At 42.1% G+C, this 26,717-nt stretch overlaps 1 protein-coding gene across 1 annotated transcript in view; it reads right to left on the bottom strand.

The window, feature by feature from the left end:
- LOC122815152 overlaps positions 1-26,717 on the bottom strand; it is a 160,403-nt gene that overhangs the window by 50,811 nt on the left and 82,875 nt on the right. Inside the window, exons 3-4 of the mRNA XM_044087406.1 lie at positions 22,201-22,260; positions 9,020-9,058 (exon numbers count right to left, since the gene is read on the bottom strand). Coding sequence (XP_043943341.1) covers positions 9,020-9,058; positions 22,201-22,260 — 99 coding nt within the window. The remainder of the gene's footprint in view (positions 1-9,019; positions 9,059-22,200; positions 22,261-26,717) is intronic.

Genomic DNA, 26,717 nt, shown 5'->3' with positions numbered 1-26,717 from the left:
TAGCCTTTGCAGATGTGCTCTCGCCTAAGGATGCTGAGGCATCCTTAGAGGTACCTGCAACCTCCAAAGTGGCAGATCCGGAACCTGATCCTGGAGCCAGGCCTATGTTGACAACAGGCTGGAGATCAGCCAGAAGAGGCTCAACAGTAGATGAAGGCCATAAGGTCCTAGCCTTCTTTTAAGGTGGTTCTGTACAGACTTCTGAAGAGCCCTCCATCCGAAGCATTACCCGTTTCAGACATTGGTTTCCAAGGTAAACATTTAGCGCATGCAAGTGATTATGCAAAGTTTTCGGTATGAATGCCTGGCAGACAGGGCAGGCCTTATGGTCGTGTGACCGTCCTAAACAAAAAAGGCACTTGTCATGGGCATCCTTATGAGGGATCTGGCGACCGCACTGACACTTACCCTTTCTGGATGACATGGACAAGCAATATTAAATTTATGAAGGACTGAAAAGGTCCCCAACAGGATACTTGCCTGAAAAAACGAATCTGACGTCAGTGGTAACAGCAACACCTGGTGTATGACTGGCATCTGAAAAGTTCTAAGGGCTGGTGTGTGCCGTCACCTTTATGGCCCACAAACTCTCGTCCACGTCAGACATCTCACGCACCACAGAGGGACTGAAAACCTTTGGATACTGGCCGTACATACGCAAGACTGAAGGGCAAACCCATATTCAGAATGCCGCAACGCGGGAATAGGAGGACATCTTGTAATACTCTGTTTGGTAAGGGACGTCTGGTGACAGTATGCTGCAGCCAGAGTTACAGGATGACAGTGCAGGTACTGACCATAGTGACAGTTTTGCTAGAAGTGTTCTGTCGTGTAACATTACATCGCAGCATCTGGTGCATTATATGCTACAATACATTTTATCATAATCCATATTTATTTACAAATTAAGTTTTTATTCAAATGATGAACCAAATAAATTTAATGTTTGCCTTGGTGAGGTCATGACTGGCAGAATTTTATGGACTCATCTCTGTGCATGCCAAGTAGGTATCCATTAAAGTTTCTAGATAAATCTTGTATCTCCCCTGGGTTGACGTCACTGAGGTTAAAAATCACCATTAATTCTCAGTGGCATTAGAAAAGAGAAAGAATTTTATGGATGATATTTTTACTTGTACAGGAGACTGAAAACATTCACTGACAGAATGAAAATCCAGTTCGGCACTTTATGCACCACATGTAGTGGTGCACAAGTCAGTCATGCAACTGACAAAACACAAAGAAATTTCATCAAAGCTCTGAGAGTGGCTACTGTGGTTGATGGGGAAAGCTTGGAGGTGTTGATTTTGAGACCAATAATGGATGAACATGAAGTGAGTGAGGAATTCACACTGCCCTAATCAGATGTTTTGAGAAATGTGCTGAGGAGGATGAAGAGGAACTTATAAAGAGAAGTGAAAGGAGTCCGTCAGTCTCGGAAGTTGATGTGATGGGCATGCAGACTGTATCAGGAGATGGTCAAGGAAAAAAGGCTGGAAAGGTGAATGTCAAAAGAAAAAGAAAGATTACAGTCTGTAGCACTACAGATGCCAGACAGGGAGGGACAGGAGTGGAGGCGTGTAACCTCTCACCTGTTCTGGGAAGTAAGGAGTGTTGCATGCATTTCAGGCACACAAGACATTGTGGTTTTTCCATGTGCAGGCTGGGGAAATTACCCAAGTACTTCGGGCAATGGACAGGGCTGTTTGGAGGGAATCTCCATTGCAGAAGTGAGCAGATGGCCTCTGCAGTCAGATCATTACATGTTCCCTCACCACTGCATTAATGAGTAGTGTGGGGAGTAGCGCTAAAAACAAAAAAAATCTTTAAACACCCTGGTGGCTAACTAAAAGATGACCCCTCCTGGATGACCTTTGCCCCAGAGATGGATAAATGAATGGGACGAATGTGGGGACTGGTGACTGATACAGTGCTAGGGCAAAAAGTGTGAATAACTGACCAGACGTTAGTTTTCCATCTCTCACAGTCCTCTGTTGTAACACTAACAGGTTCCTTACCCCTCTGCAGTAGAGAGTGCATATTATGTACTCTGCCTCTACTTTTAGTAAGATCAATGGCATTCAATTTACTCTCAAAGTTATATTCATATGTGCTACAAGAGTCATTTATGTCCTCATGTTTCTGTGACCTATTTTACATTAGTTAGATGAAGACGAAGTTCAAGGTTAAGTTACAGGAACATTCCAGAAACATTAACAATAACGTTACTTACAGCCTTGCTGTTGTATGCTATTTTCTGAGAAACAGAAGGGTGGTAGTTCTACTTTGAAAGCCAAATTCAGAAAAAAAGTTAAGAACTGAAGGTGCAGCAGGACACCGAAACAGTTACTGTGCCATAAGAAGTCTGTCTTTATTCTGAAATTTAACCCTCTGACACCCTTAGGTTTAAAATAGGAATGTGACTAAAATGTTCTACTTACTTATTCATTGATTAATTACATGTATTCAACGTTCTGCTGTGAGCTTTTTTTTTTATCCTCCCTAGAAGGCATTCAGCTAAGGTGCCAATAGAAAGTTTTACTGTTGATGGTCATGTCATTTTTGTTTTATTTTTCTTTTGTCTGGTTTCACGAATTAATTGCTAGTGTTTCTGCCTGGAGCTGGTGAAGGTACAGATATCTGGACCAGAGAAGTAGATACAGGTTCTGCAAGGGCCAACCTTCATGTGTCTCAAAGGGAGATAAACCAGGTTAGTAACCATACTGAATACATACACAGCAGCAGTGCACACCCATGGTGCAGGCACACCACAAGTGCCATTGCATGTGTTTTATTATGGATAACAGGTGTATAGGCAACACGGGAATGGGAGAGCTGGTGTGTGTCTGTTCTATAACTGCATATTCTGCACCACTGCATACAAATGCAGTGCCTCATATGCAACATATATATTCAGATTCACTGTGTTCTTTCTTGCACTGGATACACACATACTGGACCACTGTGACAGTAACACCTATACAGACTGGGTCAAAATGAGCTGTTACCACATATGCAGGGTCTGACAATGATGCCAAAACAGAGTTACAGTCAGATGATGCATGAGCATGTATGCATACACCCGCATACACAAACAAGCGTACGTGCACACACAAGCATGCACATGCTCAAACACAAACAACACGAGCGTGCGCTTGCATACACACAAACACACGAGCATGCACACACACACAAACACATGAGCATGTGCACACACACACACAAACACACGAGCATGCATACACACAAACACACGAGCATGTGCACACACACAAACACACGAGCATGTGCACACACAAACACATGAGCATGTGCACACACAAACACATGAGCATGTGCACACACAAACACATGAGCATGTGCACACACAAACACATGAGCATGTGCACACACAAACACACACACACACACACACACACACACACACACACAGGAGCATGCTCACACACACACACACACAAATACATGTATACACACACACATACACACACACACACACACACACACACACACACACACACACACACACACAGTCTCCCTCTTGGGTAGTCTTGCACCCATTTTTTTAGGTGAAATATAGTCTTATCCACATGTGAGATACAGGATGTACTGTGTGAGCATTCACCATCCCCAATGGGTGAATCGCCACATACCCCCAGAGTGGATCTCCAAGAATGACAGCACCAGCAATGCCCCCCACTGGTGGCAGTAGCACTGCATCGACTGTGGGCATACTCAGCATTCTACAGCTACCAGGGGTTCCGTGCACCATCACACATCACAGCCAGCCAAAAATATCCAGGTAATTCTACAGCAAATGTGTAGGCCTAGCAATCACGTATAGTCTTCTTCCACCCACACCAACAAGGAGATGACTGCTGCAATGGGTGGCTTCTGCCACCCAGCAATGCCAATATCTTGGGAAGGTCATGGAGGCCCAACAGCATGGAATAATGCATTCTCTTATGGTTATATTGCTATACATTGTTGCCAGAGACACTTCCATATGGGAGAGTAACAAGTGCAATTACTGCTGCCTTGTTCAGCAGTACTGCCCATGATCACGGATGGTATTTTCAAGAAGTGGTCATGCTGGTAGGCCACTGCAAGGTAATAAGTTTAATTCTGAAGATCTAGGAGCATCTCACCACTCTCCCATGTTACGGACAGAGATGCCTCCCACTCTGCAGAAGTAGGGCACCTCATTATCAAACTCCATAAAGGTCCTGCTCCTAAAGTAGCACAGCATCCCTAACATGGGGGTTTCTAGTCCTGTCACACCAGCCCAGTGCAGGGGCTCAAGATCACAGTCATGTACTTTAACTCTTGCCCAGGCATCATCCCATAGTCCAACCCCGTCACCAAAGGTCAGTGAATATGACACAAACTCTCCTGCCATAACAGCCCCGCCTCTGCCTCTTGTCCCATACTGCCACTCTCTATCACTGGAGGACGTGGTCTATGCCACAAAGAAGGAAAGATGAAAACTCCTCTGCTACATAACTCTTGTCCTCATTGCCACTGCTATTATCACCCACCCCAGTTATGATGTCAACCACATGTTACTGTGCCCCTTGGCACCTGTACAGATGATGACCACTGTGACGCACTCCTCCTCCCTGTATGGTGTATGAAAAGATGTGCGATACACAGTACAGCATGACCAGGACTTCCCAACACAGCGTTTAACTAACACTGCATGCATCATATCTGTTCTAAGTGATACCACACTGTCACTGTGCACTCATTATGGGTCAGAAGAGCTGGACTAGATGTCTTCACATCATCTGCACTATCATGTCCTGCACACCATGCTGTCTGGGGGAGCAGGTATTGTTCACTTTTTCTCGTTCTCACTGCCGTCACTGACTGAAGTTCAGAGGGTCATGTGTAGTCACTAGACATGTGGTCCAGGAGACCACTGAGGAGCTTAGCCCAATCTCTAAATTGCTCAAAGCTCTGCCCCATTAACCGACTTGCACAAAGTGACTCAGCAGACAAATGGTGGCTGAGGGAATCAAACCCTGGACTACAAGAAGCTTGTTAACATTCAGAACACTAATCCTCAGCACTGACACAGTAGAGATGGATCTGCCCACTATGGCAGGGGCTGTGGTAGTTGGCCAGGAGATTTCCAGGATGGTACTAGTCCACGTTTCCAAATAATCACATTATGTAGCATGCAGCATACCACCTCAGGGGCATATTGCAATGACCCCCCCAAATGTATCCAGATAGCAGAACTGGTCTTTCAGCAACTTAAAATGAGCTCTACGATGTTTTTGGTTTGCTCATGGACAATGTTATTCTGCAATTCAGACATACATTCATAGGTGTTTACTAGGCTTAGTGGCCCCTAGGGCCCTTAAAAACCTAGCCATGCAACCCAAATGTGACCCACAAATTTGATTTCTAATTGATTTATAAGAGGTGATTTTCTGACTGCCTCTGCCCATCAGTGAATTTCCAATTGCCAATCCATTAGTCCAAGTTGTGCTTAAAATGGGGGCTAGGGAGGAACTCTGCTTTACATGGATGGGGAAGACATTCACTGAAAAACACATATGGCTCTTCAACATGTCCTGTTTATGTTGCAAGCAAAATTTATGTCCTTTAATCTGGCAGTTCTGATGCTGTTCGTTTTATGGATGTGCAAAAGATTCATAAAAACAGGGTCCAGGGACGCCTTGTATGCCAGGCAAAGATCACCTCTCAGAAGTAGGTTTGATACAAAGTAAAGAGGCAGGGTTTTGATGTGATCACAGTAGGACATTGTGCTTACTCCATGTATTCTTTTTATAAGGAATCTTTGTGGGCGTTCCAGTTACTGCATGTTTCTAGTCAGGTACATACTGAAGGGGGCATTATAATTTATGATGGGCCTGATACAATGTCCTTGCTTGTAAGATGAGCAACACAGAAGGAGTTTCTTACTACCTTGGCACATGTTGGTCAAAGGTTAGTTTACAATCTACAGGAGTTCCCAGATCTGACTAGTGAATCAATTTTTAAAGATGTTACTATAAAGGCATTTCTTGATATTGAGTTTTAAGCCATGGCTTTGACACCAAGGGTTTGCTTGTATTAGACCTTCCTGAAGGGTGTTCTCATCTTGGGGGGATTCAATGACTGCTCCCAGTTTGCAACTGGTTAGCCAAAGGCCTTTGACAACCATGAAGTGGATGCCAAAGAGAAGTGGGCCTAGCACACAGCCCTGGTGGACTTCACTGGTGACCGGCCTCTTTGTGGAAGTGGCCTCACCAATTCTAACCTGATGGGTCCTATCAGTAAGCCAGCTAGCTATCCAGCATGTTATACCTAGTTCTGTAACTTTGTTGACAATGTCTGAGTGGGGTACTGTATTAAATGCATTAGCCAGATCCAGGTAGGGAGTATGTGCAGTTTTCCCCTCATTCGTTGGCTTAATGACTGTTTCAAAGTCTACCAGATTCAGTAAGCATGATCTTCCTTTGTCAAAGTGAAACTAAGTTGGATCCAGTGTCTGGAGGTCTCCTATGTCCTTTTTGATAATTTCCATGTTAATTATTTCTAAAGCTTTGCAAATAAAACAAATCAGACTGATAGGTCTGTAGTTTCCAGGATCTGTTGAAGGTCCTCTCTTATGAAGGGGGGATGACAGTCACAGTCTTCCATTCACATGGCACAAAGCCTGTTTTTAAGACTATAGTTAAAAAAATTACTTCATGGGTCCTGATAAGTCATATTTTAGACTATTCAGGAGGCATCCTGGGAGGTTATCAGGGCCCACTGAGGCTGTGTTCTTGGCTTTAGTGAGTGAAGCCAGTAGATGCTACCTAGTTATAGTTGTAGGGGTTATGTTTAAGGGTATTACTGGGGGGATGGTGAGAGGGAGTAAAGTTGGAACTGAAGTTGTCTGCAAACAGGTTTGCTGCATCACCAGGCTCAGAGAATGTGGCACAATTAACCACCAGTTCAGTACACTGCTGTGTGCTGCCCTTGAGGGTTCTGATGTAGCTGTTGAAGGCCTTATGGTTACCTTTCACCTGGGACGGAAACTCAAAGCTGGCTTCACTTGACCTAATTAGCTCACTTAGTTGCTTATTCACTTCGATGAGAGAGTTTTTATCTTTATGGGATTTACCTTTCCTAATTGTCATCATAATGTTTTTCCTTTTGTTGCATATCATGTTTAATTTGGGATGCCACCAGGGTGGTTTGTTTCCATGGCTAGTTTTGGGCTTACTTCTGGTCGGCACAGCAGCCTCTATGCAGTCATTGACATGACTGTACAGAGTTTCTGAAAGCAGTTCCGCATAACCTGGTGTGTTTGGCGGGGCAATGAATTTTAACAAACCATTATTTAATAACAGGTAATTTTCCCTGGAATAGTTCCCAACAGTTACTGATTTTAATGGAATTACAAAGTTGATTTTGAAGAGATAGATTTATGGTCAGACCATACCAAGGAGGATGAGATATTTAGCAAGGAGCAGGGTGCAGCGTTCTCCCATATTTTTGAGCATGAGGTCCAGTACGTTGTAGCCTCTAGCGGGTGTATTCACTGTAGCTCAAGGATATTTGTATTTAGAGTCCCGGAATCTCTGTACCTGTAGATTTGAGGCTGTGTAGGATTTCTTATCTACAGGTGGATAATTAAAGTCTCCCATGAGTAGGGTGTTAAGTTGGCTGGTAAGTCTCTATAGTAGGTCCCAAGTATGCATGTTCAACATGTTAGGACATGCAGGGAGACCTATAGCTGGCTAAAATATATGTTATGGGATTTTGTCTGTGGTGATCTGCATGTGGATGAACTCCAGCACGGCATACTGTTTGACCATCCTAGAGGTCTGCTTGTTATTGATAGCCCTCGTCTGTGCAGCTACTGGCCTAAAAGTGTGGAGGGCACTGAAATCTTGCACTGTCGGGGCACTCATGTCATGTGGGTTCTCTAGAGGGGATTATAGACCAGGATTCTAGTGGGTACTTGGCATTGCCTGAAACACAGTGGGCAGAGATGGGGAGGGTGAGACAGGAGTAAACATTGTCACTGGCACTGAATATGTCCAACTATCACAGTGTCTGCACTTACAAACTAGGTGGCTCTGTGGAATTTTACCACACAAGTAGCAGCATTATAGATAACTTGTATGCTAGATGAGGCAAAGTAACTGGCAGATACTAGATGGGACTGTTATTGCCATATGCATGCAAGCTATAACACAAAGTATTCTGGGGAGGCAGGTGATGTCACAGAAGCCATGCAGGGTGACTACTATCTCCCTAGTGTGTGGGAGAAATAGACATGATCATACATATGCAGCAGTATGTAATCTGTAGGCTGACACCTGTGACAAGCCCAATGTGTCCCCTGTTTGGTTATGGAAGGTTCCTGCAGCTGGCAGAGTAAGTGCTACACATACATTGGTGTCTGTGTGTATAGGAAGTTCATGCATTCCTTCCAGTCTAGCGCATGGGCAATGTCTGTGAGCCAACACCAATATAATCCCGAAATATTATACAGGTGTTGGCTCACAGACATTACTCAAAAATAGCCCTTCTGTCTGCGGGTTAGCTGGGGGCAGGTGATAAGCTGCCAGTTCAGTGCCAGCTTCATTCAACCACATGCGGCTTCAACGCACTACCAGGGGAGAGGTAACGGTGCTGACAGACAGTAAGTGATGTTCTGCTCATGGCCACATCCTGTAGCACAATACACAGTGCATTATGCACATGGACTCCCAGCCACAGTGTGTATGCAGTTACGTATACAGGTACAAAGGACAAAAAAAAACAGTAAACTAGAATTGTAGATAAACTTTGTGTTTAACTTACTGATATGAAACATGCTTCTAGTACAATGCATAACAGTCATGTACTGTTATGACTCTTATGTTTCTTTCCCTGTGAAGGTATTTAAATGGTCTTAAACTGTAGATTTTCTCCCCATGTCACCTCAGAAATGAGCTCTACACAGTCAAGAGTTTCACAGTCAATTAATGTAAAAATAAACAAACAAATAAATAAATAAATAACGTACCTCTCGAAGGGGTGCGCTTCATCCTACAGGTGACAGTATCTGAAAGAAAAAATAAACTTGTTAATGGAGTTAATGGAAGATGAAAACAGTATTCAGCATCCCCTGCAGTTTCAGTGCCCGGTATCGTCTCAGAGATGAAAGAAAGTGAAAATTGGAAAGAGATTTTGAAAAGGTAAATTAAGCATGTTTTGATAGAGGGTACTTGTGTTAGCCTGCAAGAAATCTCAGTGCTGGCAACACTGACTTGTGTGAGCTGTGCTTGCATGAAGATTTTTTTCCCTAATTCTGAAGCTTTCCATAGTGGCAGGTAATTCCCAAGTATTAGTTTGTGAGAGGGCAAATTAGATCAGCTATTGCTCTAGGCTTAACAAGGGGATTTATTCTATAGAAGATCAGGGTGAAAAGTGCTGCTTAGTGCTCAGCTGAGTTGCCTGCAATGCAGAAGTGTGCAGCTGCATTGCCTGCAGAGCAGCAGGGAACCTGGGAGGGTTTCACTGACTGGCGTCTTGGGAAAAAATAGCTTCTAGGTGTTTGCATCTATACAAGGCACCGCTAAGCCCCACTGCGCAGCTATGTGCAAATGTAACACTTATATACAGGGGAAATTTGTTTTAAACTAGTCTGCCAATTGGAAATCAGGCACCGATCCTTCCTCCAGCAATCCCCAGCTCAGACAAGGCTATATTCCACACTCTTCTGCCACAAGGGTGCAGGGAGCCCTTCTTAATGAAAAACGGCTGGATTTGAGCTCTAGTGTATGAAAAACAGACTAGATTCAGCAAGTCTGGATCTAGTCTATGCTAACTAAGCAATATTTCAGTGCAAAACGAGTGCAGGTAATAAGCAGGCACAAACAGTAAGTGCATGTGAGCATGTTTCTTGTGCTGTTAGGGAGAGGGTTGTTTGTACGAGGAGTTGGACTGGAGTTAGCAACAGCAGCTGCAGCAAAGTTAGGGTTAGCTCACATAGCAGCTGCAGCAGGGTTAGCTCACATAACAGCTGCGGCAGGGTTAGGGTTAGCTCACATAGCAGCTGCAGCAGGGTTAGGGTTAGCTCACATAGCAGCTGCAGCAGGGTTAGGGTTAGCTCACATAGCAGCTGCAGCAGGGTTAGGGTTAGCTCACATAGCAGCTGCAGCAGGGTTAGGGTTAGCTCACATAGCAGCTGCAGCAGGGTTAGGGTTAGCTCACATAGCAGCTGCAGCAGGGTTAGGGTTAGCTCACAGCAGCTGCAGCAGGGTTAGGGTTAGCTCACATAGCAGCTGCAGCAGGGTTAGGGTTAGCTCACATAGCAGCTGCAGCAGGGTTAGGGTTAGCTCACATAGTAGCAGCTGCAGCAGGGTTAGGGTTAGCTCACAGCAGCAGGGTTAGGGTTAACTCACATAACGGTAGCTGCAGCACGGTTAGGGTTAGCTCACATAGCAGGTGCAGCAGGGTTAGCTCACATAGCAGCTGCAGAAGGGTTAGGGTTAGCCCACATTGCAGCTGCAGCAGGGTTAGGGTTAGCTCACAGCAGCTGCAGCAGGGTTAGCTCACATAGCAGGGTTAGCTCACATAGCAGCTGCAGAAGGGTTAGGGTTAGCCCACATTGCAGCTGCAGCAGGGTTAGGGTTAGCTCACATAACAGCAACTAAAGCAGGTTTAGGTTTAATTCACATAGAAGATCCCTCTTGTAGGACGTTGACATAATTTGGGGATTTGATGACTGCACTCAGTTTGCAATAATCAGCAAACTTTGTCAACCATAGGCCTTTTATTTTAGCCTGTACATCCAAGAAGCAGATGCCAAACATCAGGGGCCCCAGCACCGATCCCTGTGGAACACCACTGGTTATGAATCTGCTGGTGGAGGTAGTCTCACTTATTTTGATTGTGTGTGCTCTATCAGTGAGCCAGATTGCAGCCCACCTGACAATATATGGATTGATCTCCAGCTGGGTGAGTTTATCAATTAAATTATGTCAAGCATCTAAATGGCAATGCTCAGATCTGCTCTCAGCTACAACAGAATGGCATTAAATATACCAATCCCAAGGATATTGCCAATATCCTGGCAGATCGATTTAGTGCCAAAGTCATACCCCTTCTCACCCCCTAAAGGGCCCATCTCAATACCAAAAGATTGCCAAATTCCGGTAATCACGACCACACAGGTAAAAAACTGCACTCTCCAAAGCTAAGAATACAGCATCCATGAGGCCAAATGACATCCCGGGCTGTGTACTACATGAACTACAAAATGAACTGGCACCTCACTTAAGTGTCATGTTTAATCGTAGCCTCGCCTCAGGCTTCGTGGCCACTGAGTGGTGCACAGCTACAGTTAACCCACTCCACAAGAAGGGATCCACCTTGGATCCCGGGAATTACAGTCCCATCAGTCTGACGAGCCTGATCTGCTAGGGCATGGAACGCATTATCATGGAACTTATAAACAAAGACATTGCAACCTTCAAACACTGGACCCCACCCAGTTTGGGGTCGAGAAGGGTCGATCTTGTCTCCTGAACCTGACTTGACTTCTTCAAATCAGTCTCCAGAGTTGTGGACAAGGGTAAGACGGTCCACACAGCCTATCTGGACCTCGCCAAGGCCTTCGACACCATCTCCCACTCTGGAATAATAGATAAACTTACTAAGCTGGACATAAATCCCTATGTCACTCGATGGGTTGCCAACTGGCTTACTGACAGAACCCTGACTGTAAAAGTAGTCAACTCCAAATCCAGCTCCAGACAAGTGACAAGTGGAGTACCTCAGGGTTCAGTCCTGGGACTGCTCTTGTTTGGCATCGACTTCTCTGAAGTACAGGCCAACACTAAGGGACTCTGGCTAACAAAGTTCGCAGATGACTGCAAATGGGGAGCCATTATTGAATCCCCAAATGATGTAGATATTCTACAAGAGCTGTTGGACATGCTACACTTAAAGAAATCCCAATCCTCAGAGCCACATGTTCCAGGGATCTAAACCTTGTCATCACAATGAACAAAACATGCTGAAGGGATAGGTTTCTGACCCAGAGACTCCCCATACTCTGGAATAGACTGCCCATACATGTCAAGCAGAGCGCCTCCTTGGCCCTCTTCAAAAGAAACCTTGATGATTGGATGGGAGATAGGAAATTCACCCCAGGGATCATGTCAGTCACCCTGCTAGACAGGGGTCCAGGGAAGTAAATATTGTGGGAAGAAATATCCATGGAATTGTTATGGCTAGGCTTGTATGGGCCCTAGGGCCGATAGCCTAGTAGCAACCTATGAACCTATGCCTGAGTGGGGCATATTGTCAAAGACCTTGGCCAGGTTCAGGTAAGCTGTATGCACAGATGTGCCTTCATTCAGGGCTTTGGTAACTGTCTCAAAGTCCACTAAGTTCAAGAGGCAGGATATCCCTTTAAATGAAGCCAAACTGGGTCAGGCTGGGCGTTTGGAGGTCTCCTATATCGTTGTTGATAAGGTCCATGACTATTCTTTCCATAGCCTTGCAGATTAGCCTGATCAGGCTTACATGTCTATAGCTTCCAGGGTCTGTGGAGGCACCTCCTTTATGTAACAGGATGACAGTTGCTGTTTTCCATTCAGCAGGTACAAAACCCATGCTTAGATTGCGGTTAAAGAGAGTACCCAGAGGTGCAGCTAGTTCCTGTTTTAATCCATTTAGAACGCAGCCTGGGATATTATTAGGTCCCATAGAGGCTATGCTTTTGGCTTTGTTGACAGCATTTACAACCTGCTCCTTGGAGATACTAGGTGTAGGACAGGTGGTAGAGATGCTTTGGGAGATATGTGGCGGGGTCGGGGGGGGGGACTTTCACTGAACCTGTCAGCTAGTAGGTTGGCTATTTCTGTTCAGTATACGTGATGCCATTAACAACCAGTTCTGCACAGATCTGGGTTTTTCCTTTAAGGTTTCTGACACAGCTAAAAAGGCCTTATGGATATCCTTAGCGAAGGAAGCTAATTTGGATTCAAAGTTACAAGGTGTCTTATTTGTTTGTTTCAGCCGAGGGGGCAATACTTCCAATTCAGAGATCGTTCCATCCTGCTCTTGGACATCTATTTCTTTCTCTTACTGTATAATCTATTAATGGAGGATGCCCACCAAGGCAGGCTGGCTCTTTTTTGAGGATCTTGTTTTTTGAGGACCTTGTTTTGATCCCATCATGAACGGCTAAGTCAAGGCATTTGTACAGATGCATATATAAGGCATTGTTGAAAATCCCAGTATAGATGTCCATGCCATCAGTGAGGGCAGGGGCTATAAAGCTATTAATGCCGTTATGTATTAGGTTGTGACTGGCTTTGGAGAAGTTTTTTAGTCTAGTTGCTGGTAATGAGGGGTCAGATGTTATTGTTATTTCTAATGAGACTAATTTATTATCAGACCTCACTAGGGAGGGCCACACACATGGGGTGGTGCAATGATCACCCATTAGTGAGCATCAGATCCAGAATGTTTGGGTCCCTTGTGGGGGTGTCAACCAACTGCTCCAGGGTGGAGTTGATGAAGTCCAAGAACATTTGGTGAAGTGTGTTACTAAACATAATTTATCCCATCTATGGAAGGGTAGTTAAAGTCACATAAAAACAGGGTGTTTGGTTGTATCTTGAGCGATTCAAGTAGATCCAAGTATGCAGTGTGGGTATCATGGCTTATGGAGGGGGTCCTACAACTGGTAATAACTTGGAGAAGGATCTTACTTACAGTCACTTAAGACCTGGATTAGTTTAAGGTAATTGTTTTGTTTAACCAATCTAGAGGTGTATTTACCTTTGATGAATATTGATACTCCACCTCCTTTCATCTTGCACTTTCAGTTTATGGCCTTAATGTGTGGAAGGAATTACAACCCAGTATGGCTGGGTATTTTCCATGGCCTTAAACCAAGACTCTGTGACTGCACAGATGTCAGCATCTTCTAAAATGAGGGCATTTAATAGCATAACCTTGAGGTTGCTTTTTGAAGATATTTTTAAGTTGAAAATTTTGTTGTTGGAACATTGCCTAAAAAAAGTCACTATGGAGGAGGCAATAGCCTTAGCCAGTAACCGAAATCCCAGAGGTGGCAGGTGAAGACCATCTCTGGCAAAGCAGTGTGGTCCGTCAATCATGTCATCCCAGGCTGACAGATACTGAATCCCCTTAGAATGACACCAGAAACTAAGCCAATTGTTGAAGTCAATCATTTTTTGTTTATAATGGGGTATCATCTTAGGTGAAGTTGGTATGCAGCTCAAGGCTAGGGCCATACCTGTCTGAGACACACATTCACAGATCTCAGTCGCGTCTCTCTTCATATAGTCCAGTAAGGTGGATTTCAAGTCATTCACCCCAACATGAACTATGACAAATTCATAACGGTACTTGTTGTGGTCAAACTTGAGGCCGTGTGTGATCTGGTGGATCCTGGCACCAGACAGCTGACCATAACCTTTTCCTTGTCCAGCCTGGTGAGTGGAATATCTGTGTGTCTCACTATACAGTCACCTATTACCAAAATATTTGGTTTAGATGTGCATTCCCTTAGGGGATTGTTTGGTGAGACATGTGTAGCATGTTTGTGTTTTGGAGGTCTCTGGTGCTTAGGTAAATTTCTGGTGAGTACCGCCACATACAATGGTTTATGTATTGACAGTGTGGTTTGTGCAGGAGGTATAGTGTGTGGGCTGACAACCTGTTCAGTGTCACTGTTTTGTGAATGAGACAGCAAGAATTCCAAATTCTTAGTGTATATGCATATCTCACAAATTGAGCTTGAGTAGTTTAGGAGTAGTGGGTTATCAGTGTACATGAGGCAATTGCTACACTGTCTCAGGATACCCATGTTGATCAGGCTGGCAGGAGAAACGTAGGAGAACTGACCATCCATAATTCTAGGTGCAAATTTGCTTACTTTAATAAGGAAGGATGTGGTTTAATTGGGGGCTTAATACTGGTCTACACTATTGGGGGGTACGAGACTATAGGGATTAGGAGATTTCAATTAAAGGGCAAAGGCTGTAAAAGCCCAGCTGAGGTGCTCTCCACACAGCTAAGCACAATTTAAGTGACTCCTCAGCTGGAACACGGGCAGCTTATAAGGGAAAATAAATCTACTTAAGCTTCTGCATCTGTAACCGCCAATGGTTTCTTCCGCTGCACGGTACTGCGCGAAGGGCCACTACGTGCATACAGCTGCCTTGGACTGCTCAGATGAAGACAGTAGAGCAGCAGCTGGTCACCAAACTCTGCGAAGTTGTATTAAAACAGGCAAACCTGTGCAAACGTGGGGTTTATGTAGCTAGAAGAAATTTGCCAGACTCAAAACAAGAACCACATAGTACATTTTCTGACTTATAGAATAAAAAGAAAACTGATCATGGATTGATATCAGACAATGCTGTCCAAATCTCAGACAACAAAATGTCATGATTTAAAAAGCAGTACAAAAGGGCATAATGAGGGTTTAGGAGCTTCTGACCAGAAAGTCTGTTCCCTGGGAGAGAGAAAGAGCATGACTAAATAATTTTTTTTTTTTAATGGAGCAAGACTTCGACATCTGGATTCTCCCAGGTAGCAGCAGTGCAGCCTTTAAAATGGCAGGACAAAACAGGAAGCCAAACGTGAAAACTCTTTTTGTGTCTTCTGTGAGGTAGACACAGGGTCATTAGGCCAGCTTCCTCTCTGATGCATCATCTCCAGGACCTACCAAATTAGAGGTCATCAGAAGGGGGACAAGGGAGTACATGTCCTCATTATCATCCATATCATCTGTAGGAGTCCTGTAGACACATCTATGCTGAGGATTGCTACAAGTATGGTTATACTGAGGAGATTGCTACAAGTATGGTTATACTGAGGAGATTGCTAAAAGCGTGGTTATACTAAGGAGATTGCTACAAGCGTGGTTATACTGAGGAGATTGCTACAAGCGTGGTTATACTGAGGAGATTGCTACAAGCGTGGTTATGCTGAGGAGATTGCTACAAACAAGGTTATGCTGAGGAGATTGCTACAGTGTGGTTAGGCTGAGGAGATTGCTACAAGCATGGTTATGCTGAGGAGATTGCTACAGTGTGGTTAGGCTGAGGAGATTGCTACAAGCGAGGTTATGCTGAGGAGATTGCTACAGTGTGGTTAGGCTGAGGAGATTGCTACAGTGTGGTTAGGCTGAGGAGATTGCTACAAGCGAGGTTATGCTGAGGAGATTGCTACAGTGTGGTTATGCTGAGGAGATTGCTACAAGCGAGGTTATGCTGAGGAGATTGCTACAAGCGAGGTTATGCTGAGGAGATTGCTACAGTGTGGTTATGCTGAGGAGATTGCTACAAGCGAGGTTATGCTGAGGAGATTGCTACAGTGTGGTTATGCTGAGGAGATTGCTACAAGTGTGGTTATTCTAAGGAGATTGCTACAGTGTGGTTATACTGAGGAGATTGCTACAAGCGAGGTTATGCTGAGGAGATTGCTACAGTGTGGTTATGCTGAGGAGATTGCTACAAGCGAGGTTATGCTGAGGAGATTGCTACAAGCGAGGTTATGCTGAGGAGATTGCTACAAGCGAGGTTATGCTGAGGAGATTGCTACAAGCGAGGTTATGCTGAGGAGATTGCTACAGTGTGGTTATAGGTTCATAGGTTAGTACTAGGCTAACTGCCCTTGTGAGCCATTTTAAACCTAGCCAGTTATCCCCTGTGAGATTCAAACCCTGTACCTTGTGTTTGTAAGGCAAACACCTTAACCATTAGGCCACCCTCCTTGAGGAGATTGCTACAAGCGAGGTTATACTGAGAAGCAAAATCAAAAGAATCAATAAGAATGCAACTAGATCGCCAGTCAGTAATGTCTGCTACTCAGAAACAGCAACTTTGTCACTGAATAAGTGCTGCTGCTTTCATCACATGTTCTTTAAACTAAAAAGTAAAGGCAAAAGTACAAAGAGTAAAAAGTTACAGGTAGAACAGCTTTATTAGTAATATGGCGGATGGAGGCTGTGTTTCGCACACAAGTAGTCAGGGAAGTGAATGAATGAATGAATACGGTAAAGCAGTTACTCGCTGATTACATGTCTAATAATCTTCAAACATTTGGTCTTCTACACATACCTTTCCTTACTTCTCATATCCCTCCAGCCTACAACATCAAATGTGCATGCTTCTTTTTCTGCACAAACATATCAGCTTACTTTCCACTAAATGGAGAATTCAAACTGCTTAAAAAAATCATAAACTAATGCTCTGCTTCATGTATCAGGTTACAAAGATGGCATTAGGGTGCATATTCCAATACAAAGATTGGCTGCACAGTGACCAGACATTTTATTGGTACATGCTGGACTTACAATGGGCAAGCTGGATGGGCTGTCCACTCAGCGTGGTCATTTTTTTTTTTAAATGGTAATAGGCCTTTATTGTATAATGCAAGATATTCTATCCTCTGTTCTGATGGTTAGGGAAATGCTGAAGGTTGAGTTAGTACACATAGGCACTCTGTACCTATACCGGAGACAAAGCCATGAATGGGAGCTTGTAGTTCTGATATTCTGATGGCTTGTATAGCTACTAAAAATAGCATCTTACAAGATAAATGTACAAGGTTGGTTGAAGATGCGGAATCAAGGTATTCCTGTTCAACTTTTCTATGATGAGTTAGAGGTCCCATGGAGGCACTGACTCCCTACAGGATGTCTGTAGGTGAACTATGCCTTAGAAGGGTACCCATTCTAGAAGTGGCTAAGGAAAGGATTTCATGTGTGTGCAGAAAGGCAAATATGGCCCTTTGGTGCACTTTGAGGAGTAGAAAGACAGGCCTTTGTTGAACAGCTCTGCCGTACAGAACAGCATGTGGTCCATCTGGGCTGTAATGGGAAAATTGCTTGAGCTTGTGCCTACCTGAAATGCTTCCATTTGCTCTTACAAGTAAGCCTCATGGATGGCCTCCACAAGGGTGTCACGATTCCTTGACTTCGGTGTAAAGCTGGGAGTTTCTAGCTATAGTTAGAACTGGAGAAGACAGGCAGCTAGGTTCTTGGGCAGTTATATCTGAATGTCCCTTAACCAAGTGGTGAGTAATCAGTGTCCTTGGAGGAGATGAGTAGGAAAGATTCCTCTGGAGTGAACAGAGCAGCATGCAGAATCTCACCAGCACTGTGCCAAAAGGGGCCACTATGGTCAGCTTTGCCAAGACCTGTGCAGCTTGGCTTTTTGAATGGTTTTCAGGATCACACGCTGGAGTGGCTAAGCACAGAGAATGTCCTTTGGCCAGGTGTGGTAGATCAAGAACAGGGTGTTCCTGACTAGGGTGGCTAAGCCATGCATCAACGGGAAAAAAATATTTCACTTTCTGTTAAAGGTTGAGGCAAACAGATTCAGGATATGTAATTCCCATTTTTAGAATATTTTTCCCATCACTCAAGAGTTTAGCGACCATTCATGAGGAAGAGCAAAGTTCCTGATATGCGCACCTCCAAATAAGTTGGTTCCCTCTGGGATATGAACAGCCACTAAGAAGAAGTTGTGTTCCAGGGTCCACTCCCCTAGCCTGGCTGCCTCTCTGCAAAGGGGGAGAGGGGGCAAGGGCATTCCAAGTTGTTTGACATTATACCAGATTAGTGACACACTGTCTGCATGTACAACTAAGGGACTTTGAAGGATAAAACTCTGGAAATATATAATGGCCTAAAGGACTGCCCTGAGCTGCAGAATAGTGATGGGCAGTTGGAACTCCTACAGGGACCAAGAATCCTATATAGTTCTGTCCTTGAAGAAGGCTACCTGTAACCTATAGCAAACGTATCAGTGACAATATCTGGGGGCTACAGTTCTATGAACGGATGCCCAATAACTAGATATTAATGGAGCCACCACTGAAGGCACTACATGCACCACTGTGACAGTGTTTCAGTAACAGAATGAGTGATCGTGATGGTACCATTTCAATTTGACTGTCTACTGAAAGGCCTTCAAAAATAGTCCCAGGTGAGGAACTGTCAACACTGCAAATACCATGTAACCAAGTATCTTGAGGAGGTGTCTGGCTGAAAATCCTTGCATCAACAAAATCTGACAAAATGTTGAATGGAGGGTCTACAACTTCTTTGGAGTCAAAGCTGAGTAGAGTAGGGTGTTCAGAATATAACCCAAGAAGGTGATCCCCTAAATGGAAAGAAACTGCAAGCTAAGCTGATTGACAGTGATACCCAGGTGTAATAGCTAACACATGTTCTTGCAGCATTTTCTGTGAAGGGTTATCTATAAGCCTGTCATTGAGGTAAGGGGACACTTTGGATCCATCTAGTCTCTGGTGAGCTGCTGCTCCTACTGTGATGCAATTTAACATATTGGAAGCTGTGCCCAGATCGACAGACATCAAATTGGACAATGTCTGGCTCCCATTCTGAAGCACAAGGACCTTGCTGACTCCTGAGCCTCCTTTATGTGAAGGCAGGTATCTTGAAAGTCCGAGCAGAACATCCAGCCTCTTCTTAACAGGTGAGGAAGGACTGTCTGCGCTCTCACCATGCAGAACTTTTGTTTGTGAATGAACTTCTTTAGGCCATTTATGTCTAGGATGGGCTTGAAGTCCTCTTTTTCTGGACATCACAAGGAAAAAGTACTGTGTAGTAGCCTTGGTCTCTCATCTAACAGGACCTACTGCATGCCTTTCTTCTGAAGGACAATTAGTGTCTTCTGCCCTGCTTGTTTTCTCTGACAGGGTGGTCAGGAATATGGTTGCTGATCCAGTTCTGATAAGGGGAATACTGTAAAGTCCACATATTACATCCCTTACACACTTGTCTCTCAATCTTTGAGGTTTGTTTTGGTGATTCCTGGTACTTCTGGTACCTCATTACCACAATCAACAAAAACAACCTCAAATGCATTTCTGAAATCAGCTCATCTGTCTTTTGCAAAATTTTCACGCTTATTTTTTATATTTTAGAACAACTGAATAAAAAGCATTCTTTATCAAAAAAATCTTTTTTTTACTTATATTTTTATTCTCCCTGCAGCTGACAGCAACCCCCCCCCCAATACTCCCCTTCACCATGTCTACTGGACCTGCCTAAGCCTTCCCCGGGTTCAATCCACCTCACGTCTGGGAACAGTGAGGATATCAAAGATTTTTGGTCCAGCATCGTACTGCTATCAGGGAGTGTGTGCCACAACGCTCGATGACTACTGCACTCAGAAGGTATGTGCGCATCATTCTAACAAAGCTGCTAACTGCTTATGTAGCATACTGCTGGCCAAGTTCATATGCTGCTTACTGCAGAAATAATAGGCTGCCTCTCTCCCCTAGTATGGGAAAGATTACATCAGCCGCTTGCTGCAATCCTCCCTCTGTAGCCTCTCCAGCATCCATACTGCTATTCGAACATGGTCATCTTTGGCACAGTGAGGGCTTTATCCATGTGTGCCATGTGGCTGTGACACAGGGATCTATTTTTAAAGCATTTAGCTTACTTCCAGCATCTGCATGGGTTCCAGTGTTAAAATACCTTTGCTAGGTTGAGATATTCTGCGTGAACAGCATGACCCTTGTCACCAGACTGTTTCCCCCTCAAAGAAGTTAACCAGATTCATTAGGAAATACTTTTCCTTCAGAAAGCCAAACAGCCAAGAGTCAAGTATGGTACATTTTTTATATCATAGTTTATGAAGCCTGTTATAATATATTCCATAGCTTTACAGATGAGGCTGGACAGGTTAATGGGTCTAAAATTTCCTGGGTCATTGGTACGGCCACCCTTGTATAAGGGCATTACCACTGTCACGTACCAAACATTAGGAATAAAATGTGCTGCCAAACTTAGGTTCAACAGTCTGAGGCTACGTGAGGGAAATGATTAGCACCATTTATTAAACATCCAGGTAGATTTCAGGCACCTGGAAGAAGCATTTTTGCTCTTAGGTTGCACCTTCAGTATATGTTCCTTTATAATAATAGGGGATGTAAGGGATTCAAGTATTTGTGGCCTTTAGACAGACTCCTTGGGAGTAAAGTTAAGTTTGCTTGCTTGTACACTGGCAATATTTACTGTGTCGGATGGCAGGTGCCATTTTGGATGAGTTCAGGTGTTGTTCCTTAGTTTCCTAATGTAGCTATCTAAGGAAGGCTTTATAATTGTCATTAGCTTCAGATGTTAATCTAAGTTTATGGACTGCTTTAGTAGACCTACCGGTAATTTTCATTTTTAATACTATTTTTGACATTCTTGATATGAGGAGGTTTTGAACCTGCTGTGCAACTTAAGGAGTTTTATTCTTGTGCTCTAAAGTTTATTTATGTTGATGGACCACCAGAGTGGTTTGTTTTTGAATTTCCCGTTATATTTTGCTCTGGTTGGGACAGATGATACACATTTGTCTAAGTGAGGGTAGAACTCATTTGTGAAGATACCTGCTGTATCAGTGTTGGGATTAATGCTGCCATATGTGAATTTTGAAACCTCTTCATACAGTTGGAAGTGGTTAGTGTACCCAAAACCCTTGAATTCAGAAATGTTTGCTACAAAGGTTTTATGGATTTTGGAGGTGAATTGTACAAGTTTATGGTTTGACTTAACTGGTGAAGAAGATACCAGAGTACTGCATGAACTCACTATATTTGTAAGGATCAGACTGAGAATATTATACCCTCTAGTGGGATTGCTAATTCGCTGCTCCAGTGAGTTTTTGTTTATTATGTCTAAGAATGTCTGAACACAATCTACAATGGAGATAGAGGTGGGTATGCTAGTTTATTTAGGGGTAGTTAAAATCTCCCAGTATAATTAAATTGTTGTTAATAGGGAGTTCATCACACTAATTGTAGTGCTTTCTGGCAGTCCATCCACAATATTACCAAGGCTGTATCTTGTTCCATGGTATAACATTAAGCATGTGACAAATCAGACCAGACTGCAACCCAAAGATGCCAAGTTATGTCTAAGTCTCTTGGGCAATTCCACTTATTCACTTGCAAAACAAAATAAATACACAAATAGTTGCTAAAATAATAAAGTTCCTGACAGATCAGAGAAAAATTCAGGAAGGAGCAAGCAACACAGTTAAAACTTTAGCAAATGTTGAGAAAATAGTGGAGGAATTAGCAACCGCTGCGTCAGAACAATTAATAGAACTGGTTGCCTCTGTGGTCTTGCTAGGCTGTAAGAAGAGGGCAAGCAGGAAGAAAAAGCTGAAAGTGCGTGCCGCTTACCTGAGGGTCTGCAACACTCGCTAGTCTTCAGTACTTTGTTGTGAACATAAACCACTATCTCTGTTAAGAAAAAGAATCTTGTTGTAGAGCAAATAATGGAAATTATCTTATTAATGAAGCGATTTACAGATGCAAAAAGATTCAAAAAACAACAAAAAGTACACTGCTAAAACTGCTTCCTGATCTACAGATGCAAGCAGATTCAAAAAACAACAACAAAAAGCAAATTGCTAAAACTGCTTCCCAGGCCACTCAAATCTGTTAAGATGTGCAAGTTAGCTGTCATTATTTACGGTTCTGTTACATTCTGAACAGACTGAGCTCAATCAGAACCTCCAGGTTGTTCATATAAAGCTAATATTGGCACCGGGTTTGGGGTCAAAGGCAATATAAAACTTTGAACTTCTTTCTTATTCATAAAAATACACCACACAGGATGGTACACTACTGCTTGGCATGTCAAAGCCCTTTTTGTCAAACCTGAAAAAACAAATGGATACCTTAATGAAGATGTTTTTATTCAAGAGAGGGCTGAATCCCTTGCATGTCTCTAACTAGTACAACTAACTCTGAGGTCATCATTAAACATCAGGATAAGTTATAACATTTTTAATGAGCTGCTAGTTTGCTCTTCAGGTTTGATCACATCCGCTTTGATGAACTAAGCAATGACAAAATAAAAATACCTGTATGTATCGGGTCTATTTCAAAGTATCGAACAGACGAATTGTTGAAACCTTATGATCAACTGTTAGTCCATCGAATTGTCCTGACTGAGACGGAGGTACAGTGAGGATAAGGGTTTCTGCCATTTTCCCAACTGTAGTTCAATCTCAGATCTGGTATATACAATTAGGAAGACAGAAGGAGGCTTTCCTCCTGCAAAGGCATTGCTCCTGTTGTTTGCAGATGTTGTTTTGTTTTCTGTTTTTTGTCACTGGAATGAATTGCCAAGCATATCGTCTCGACCATACTGGATCTGACAATTCAAACATTCAACACTTTGAAACAGAACCCAGGTATCACCTTTGACATATTTATACATTTGAGTACTGAGCATATAAAAATGTTATGGGTAGTCATCAAAATTATGGATCACACAACCACCACCAATGCCATATGCATTAAGACAGCATGGTATACCAAACTTTCTTACGCTGTCACCTTCATTCCTAACTCCCATATTGCACTACTTATTCAGGAGAATACAGTTTTGGACCAATGAAAGAGGCAGGAAACTGGCAGAACTGAGGGGTGCAGACAGAGTAGCTCTTCTCACAGATCTAGCATTATAGTGAGTACCGCCAACTTCTGGGTGTGATACTAAAGAATTCTGGCTGCAGGAACACACAGGACAGAGTCCCTAGCTCAATCCTCTTGCACAATTCTCCTTTGGGAACATTCCATTGATAATTATAGTCCTAAAAGAAGAAGACTGTGACAAGGAGGTCACAACCATGTCATAATTTTCGGCAAATGAGTTTAGGGTCTCATCCAGTTTATAGCAATTTGCAAATATGTCTACGTGTAATCAAGTAGCAACCAGGCAAACATCAACACAAGAAGCATTATAAAAGAAGGCCATAGATGCAAACAGTGAAGGCTTGACTGTAGAGGACAGTGACGTAATGACACACTAGCAAGCCATCAGGGGAGACTGCTGCAAATTTGGAAGCCAGTCTGTGTTTGCTTTCTCCAATTACTCTCTTAAAAATAATGATGGAATAATTTCAAAGATGACTCTTCATATTTTTATATGATGCTCGGTCAGTATGTTGCATCATAAGGAAATACTAAAAAAAGGTTCCTAAGGTTACTGCACAAAAGTCAGCTGTTTTCAGAGAGAGTTGTTTATCAGAAGCAATGGCACCAAGATGACTTTCAGATTTTGAAAAATCTGGGAAACATCAACTTCACTTCCTAACAGGCAATGTTAAAACCAAATCTTTTCCAAGGTAAAATCACACATTGTTTTGCTGGTTCAGAGTAGAGAGAAAAGACAGTGTAACAATTAAAGATGAGACTGGTACAAAATTTGGAAATATAAAGGAAGGAGAGTCAACAAATGCATAGCAACAGGAATCTTTTGGTGGGGAGGATCTGTAGTCAAACGTCAAGGAAAAGATGAATCCTTCAAACAAAGCACAGGTATATGTTACCCACTGATTCTAATACAACTGTGGTGGACAATCAAAGCATAACATAAGAATGTGTAACACCCAAGTAAATATTCTTAACAACCATGAGGTTCCAATATGGGCTCGTGCAATAACGTACAAAATTAATACAGGAAATCAGCTGGTTAAATTATCAAATGAAACCACTGTAAGTAGTTACTAATTGAGCAAAAGAAAGAAATACATCTCAGTGATTTTTACACTGACTTGGAGGCAGGTTTTAAAACAAGATGCAGGTGATAGTAAAAATAATAAATTATATAATATCATCCTAGGACTTGAAGTTTTAGATCTAGAAAATTAAACATAAGAAATATGGGAGTACCACACCTGAACCTGAAAAAAGTCTCCATCACAAACAGTTGAAATGCATTTTCTCAGTGCTTGGAAGGGAAACTGGTTTAAAAGAGCTCTGATTCATTAAAGTGGGTTTTGTTCACAAAACTGGGGCTCTAAAGGCAGGTTACAATCATTCAGCTTTATTTAAATTTTTCTTGTTATCTGATCAAAATCTCCTGCAAAGTTGTTTAATATTTCATAATAAAGTTAATAAGGTGTTGGTTAATTATGTTGATAATAAATTATGTGGCACAGCTACAATGTTACTCTTGAACTTCAAATCCATCTCTCAATATACTGATTCAAATGCACAAATTATTTTGGTGAAATTGCAGATTAATCATTTTCTGTTGGTCACTGGTTCAATTTATTCATTTTTTTCTAATTATTGGTCCTTTTATAGTCTTTTTTAGGTTTCAATTGTTTAAATTCAACTAATATAATATTTTAGCCTGAAACTTCAGCACTGAAATGGATAAAAACTCTAGGGTTGCTCATGTGAAGCAAATGAAGGATTTTTAGTTGTTCATAATTTAACAGATTTTTGGAATTTTTCATCTCAAACTGTAATGGTTTAACATTTTTAAGGTACATACCAAAATATCATCAAGATTAGATTTATTTGTTTCACAAAGCTTCATTTACTGTTTAAGCAATATGGACATTTTTCCAAGAAGTATTTCTGATTGTGCACCTACTATGATTATATTAAAGAAGAAAAAATTCTTCTTTCAGAAGAAAATTTATAGAAAATTAAATATATATTAACTATAATGAAATTCTAAACATCCTTTGGACAATTAGACATCTTGCTCACTAGTTTAAGGATTTTATTTAGGGGTTTTATTAACAAATCTTTATATCAAACTTTTTAAAAAAAGAAAGTTAAGAAAAAAGAAATGGATGTGTTAGTTAACCTAGCTGTCATTATTATATCGCTTATGTGAGTTAACTCTAGCTAAATATGCATTTATACAGTCTGAAAAAATTGTATGCTGAGATAAGATATTCAGGACAAGCAAAAGCTGGACAGATATTGCAGATATTAACCATTCCTTCTTTAAACCCATTTTTGAAAAAAAAGGAAGTTGAGCCTTATTTTAAGAATATTTATAGTATTAAGCATGAAATATGCAGTGAAAGATTGTGTTACTAAAAATATAAAGATAATTGCTAACCTTTCTTATGATCTTCCCTCAACTGACATGATTAAATGGTTATATTTTCTTTTAAAGATTCCAGATCCACTGCCTAAGGAACTGTATAAATGTTCTGAGGAGCTGCTTGTTCCATATACTTTTCAGCAATTTTGCCTTTCATGTTGATAGAAACTTTTAATCAACTGGAATTATTCTGATACGTAACAAAGTGAAGGTACTATGTTTGCATTTTACTATTTCTTTACTAAAAGGGCAATTGTGAGAAATGCCCAGATGATATCTAGTTATTCTAGATTTTTGAAGGAGGCCAATACATTAGAAGATATGTTTTTTGAAAGAGGATAACCCCAAGAAAATGGTGAGGACAATTAAAAATGAGATCCTCAAAGGATGGGGAGAAAGATACAAGCCATTATTAGCTGCTGTGTTGGTAAAAAAATTCAGAAATAAACAGTAATAAGGAACAGACATTTGAAAGAGCACTAGTCTTGCCCTACACAGTAGTGGTACAAACAAGATCCGTGACCTGGTTACCAAATAAATGGATGATTTTCAAAGCTAATAGTCACAGCAAGGGGTTTATATATATATATATATATATATATATATATATATATATATATATAGCGCAATGTGTGGCTTTTATGTAGGCAAAACCAAAAGGTATATAAGAAAGCAGGTTTACATGCATTATTTTGATATTCAGAAAAGAACCCCAATAATGCTTATATAAACATTCTATTAGCTGTGCTAATTTTATAATATTTAAATTTGGAATAATAGATATAATACCATGGAATCCTAGAGGTGGGTCATGGGAAAACAGGATTGAATACAGGGA

Source organism: Protopterus annectens, chromosome 11.part0 (genome assembly GCF_019279795.1).
Source record: "Protopterus annectens isolate FY-2018-M chromosome 11.part0, PAN1.0, whole genome shotgun sequence".
Lineage (NCBI taxonomy): Eukaryota > Metazoa > Chordata > Ceratodontiformes > Protopteridae > Protopterus > Protopterus annectens.
Note: the sequence above shows the minus strand (reverse complement) of the source record. Positions and strands in the feature narration are given on the sequence as shown.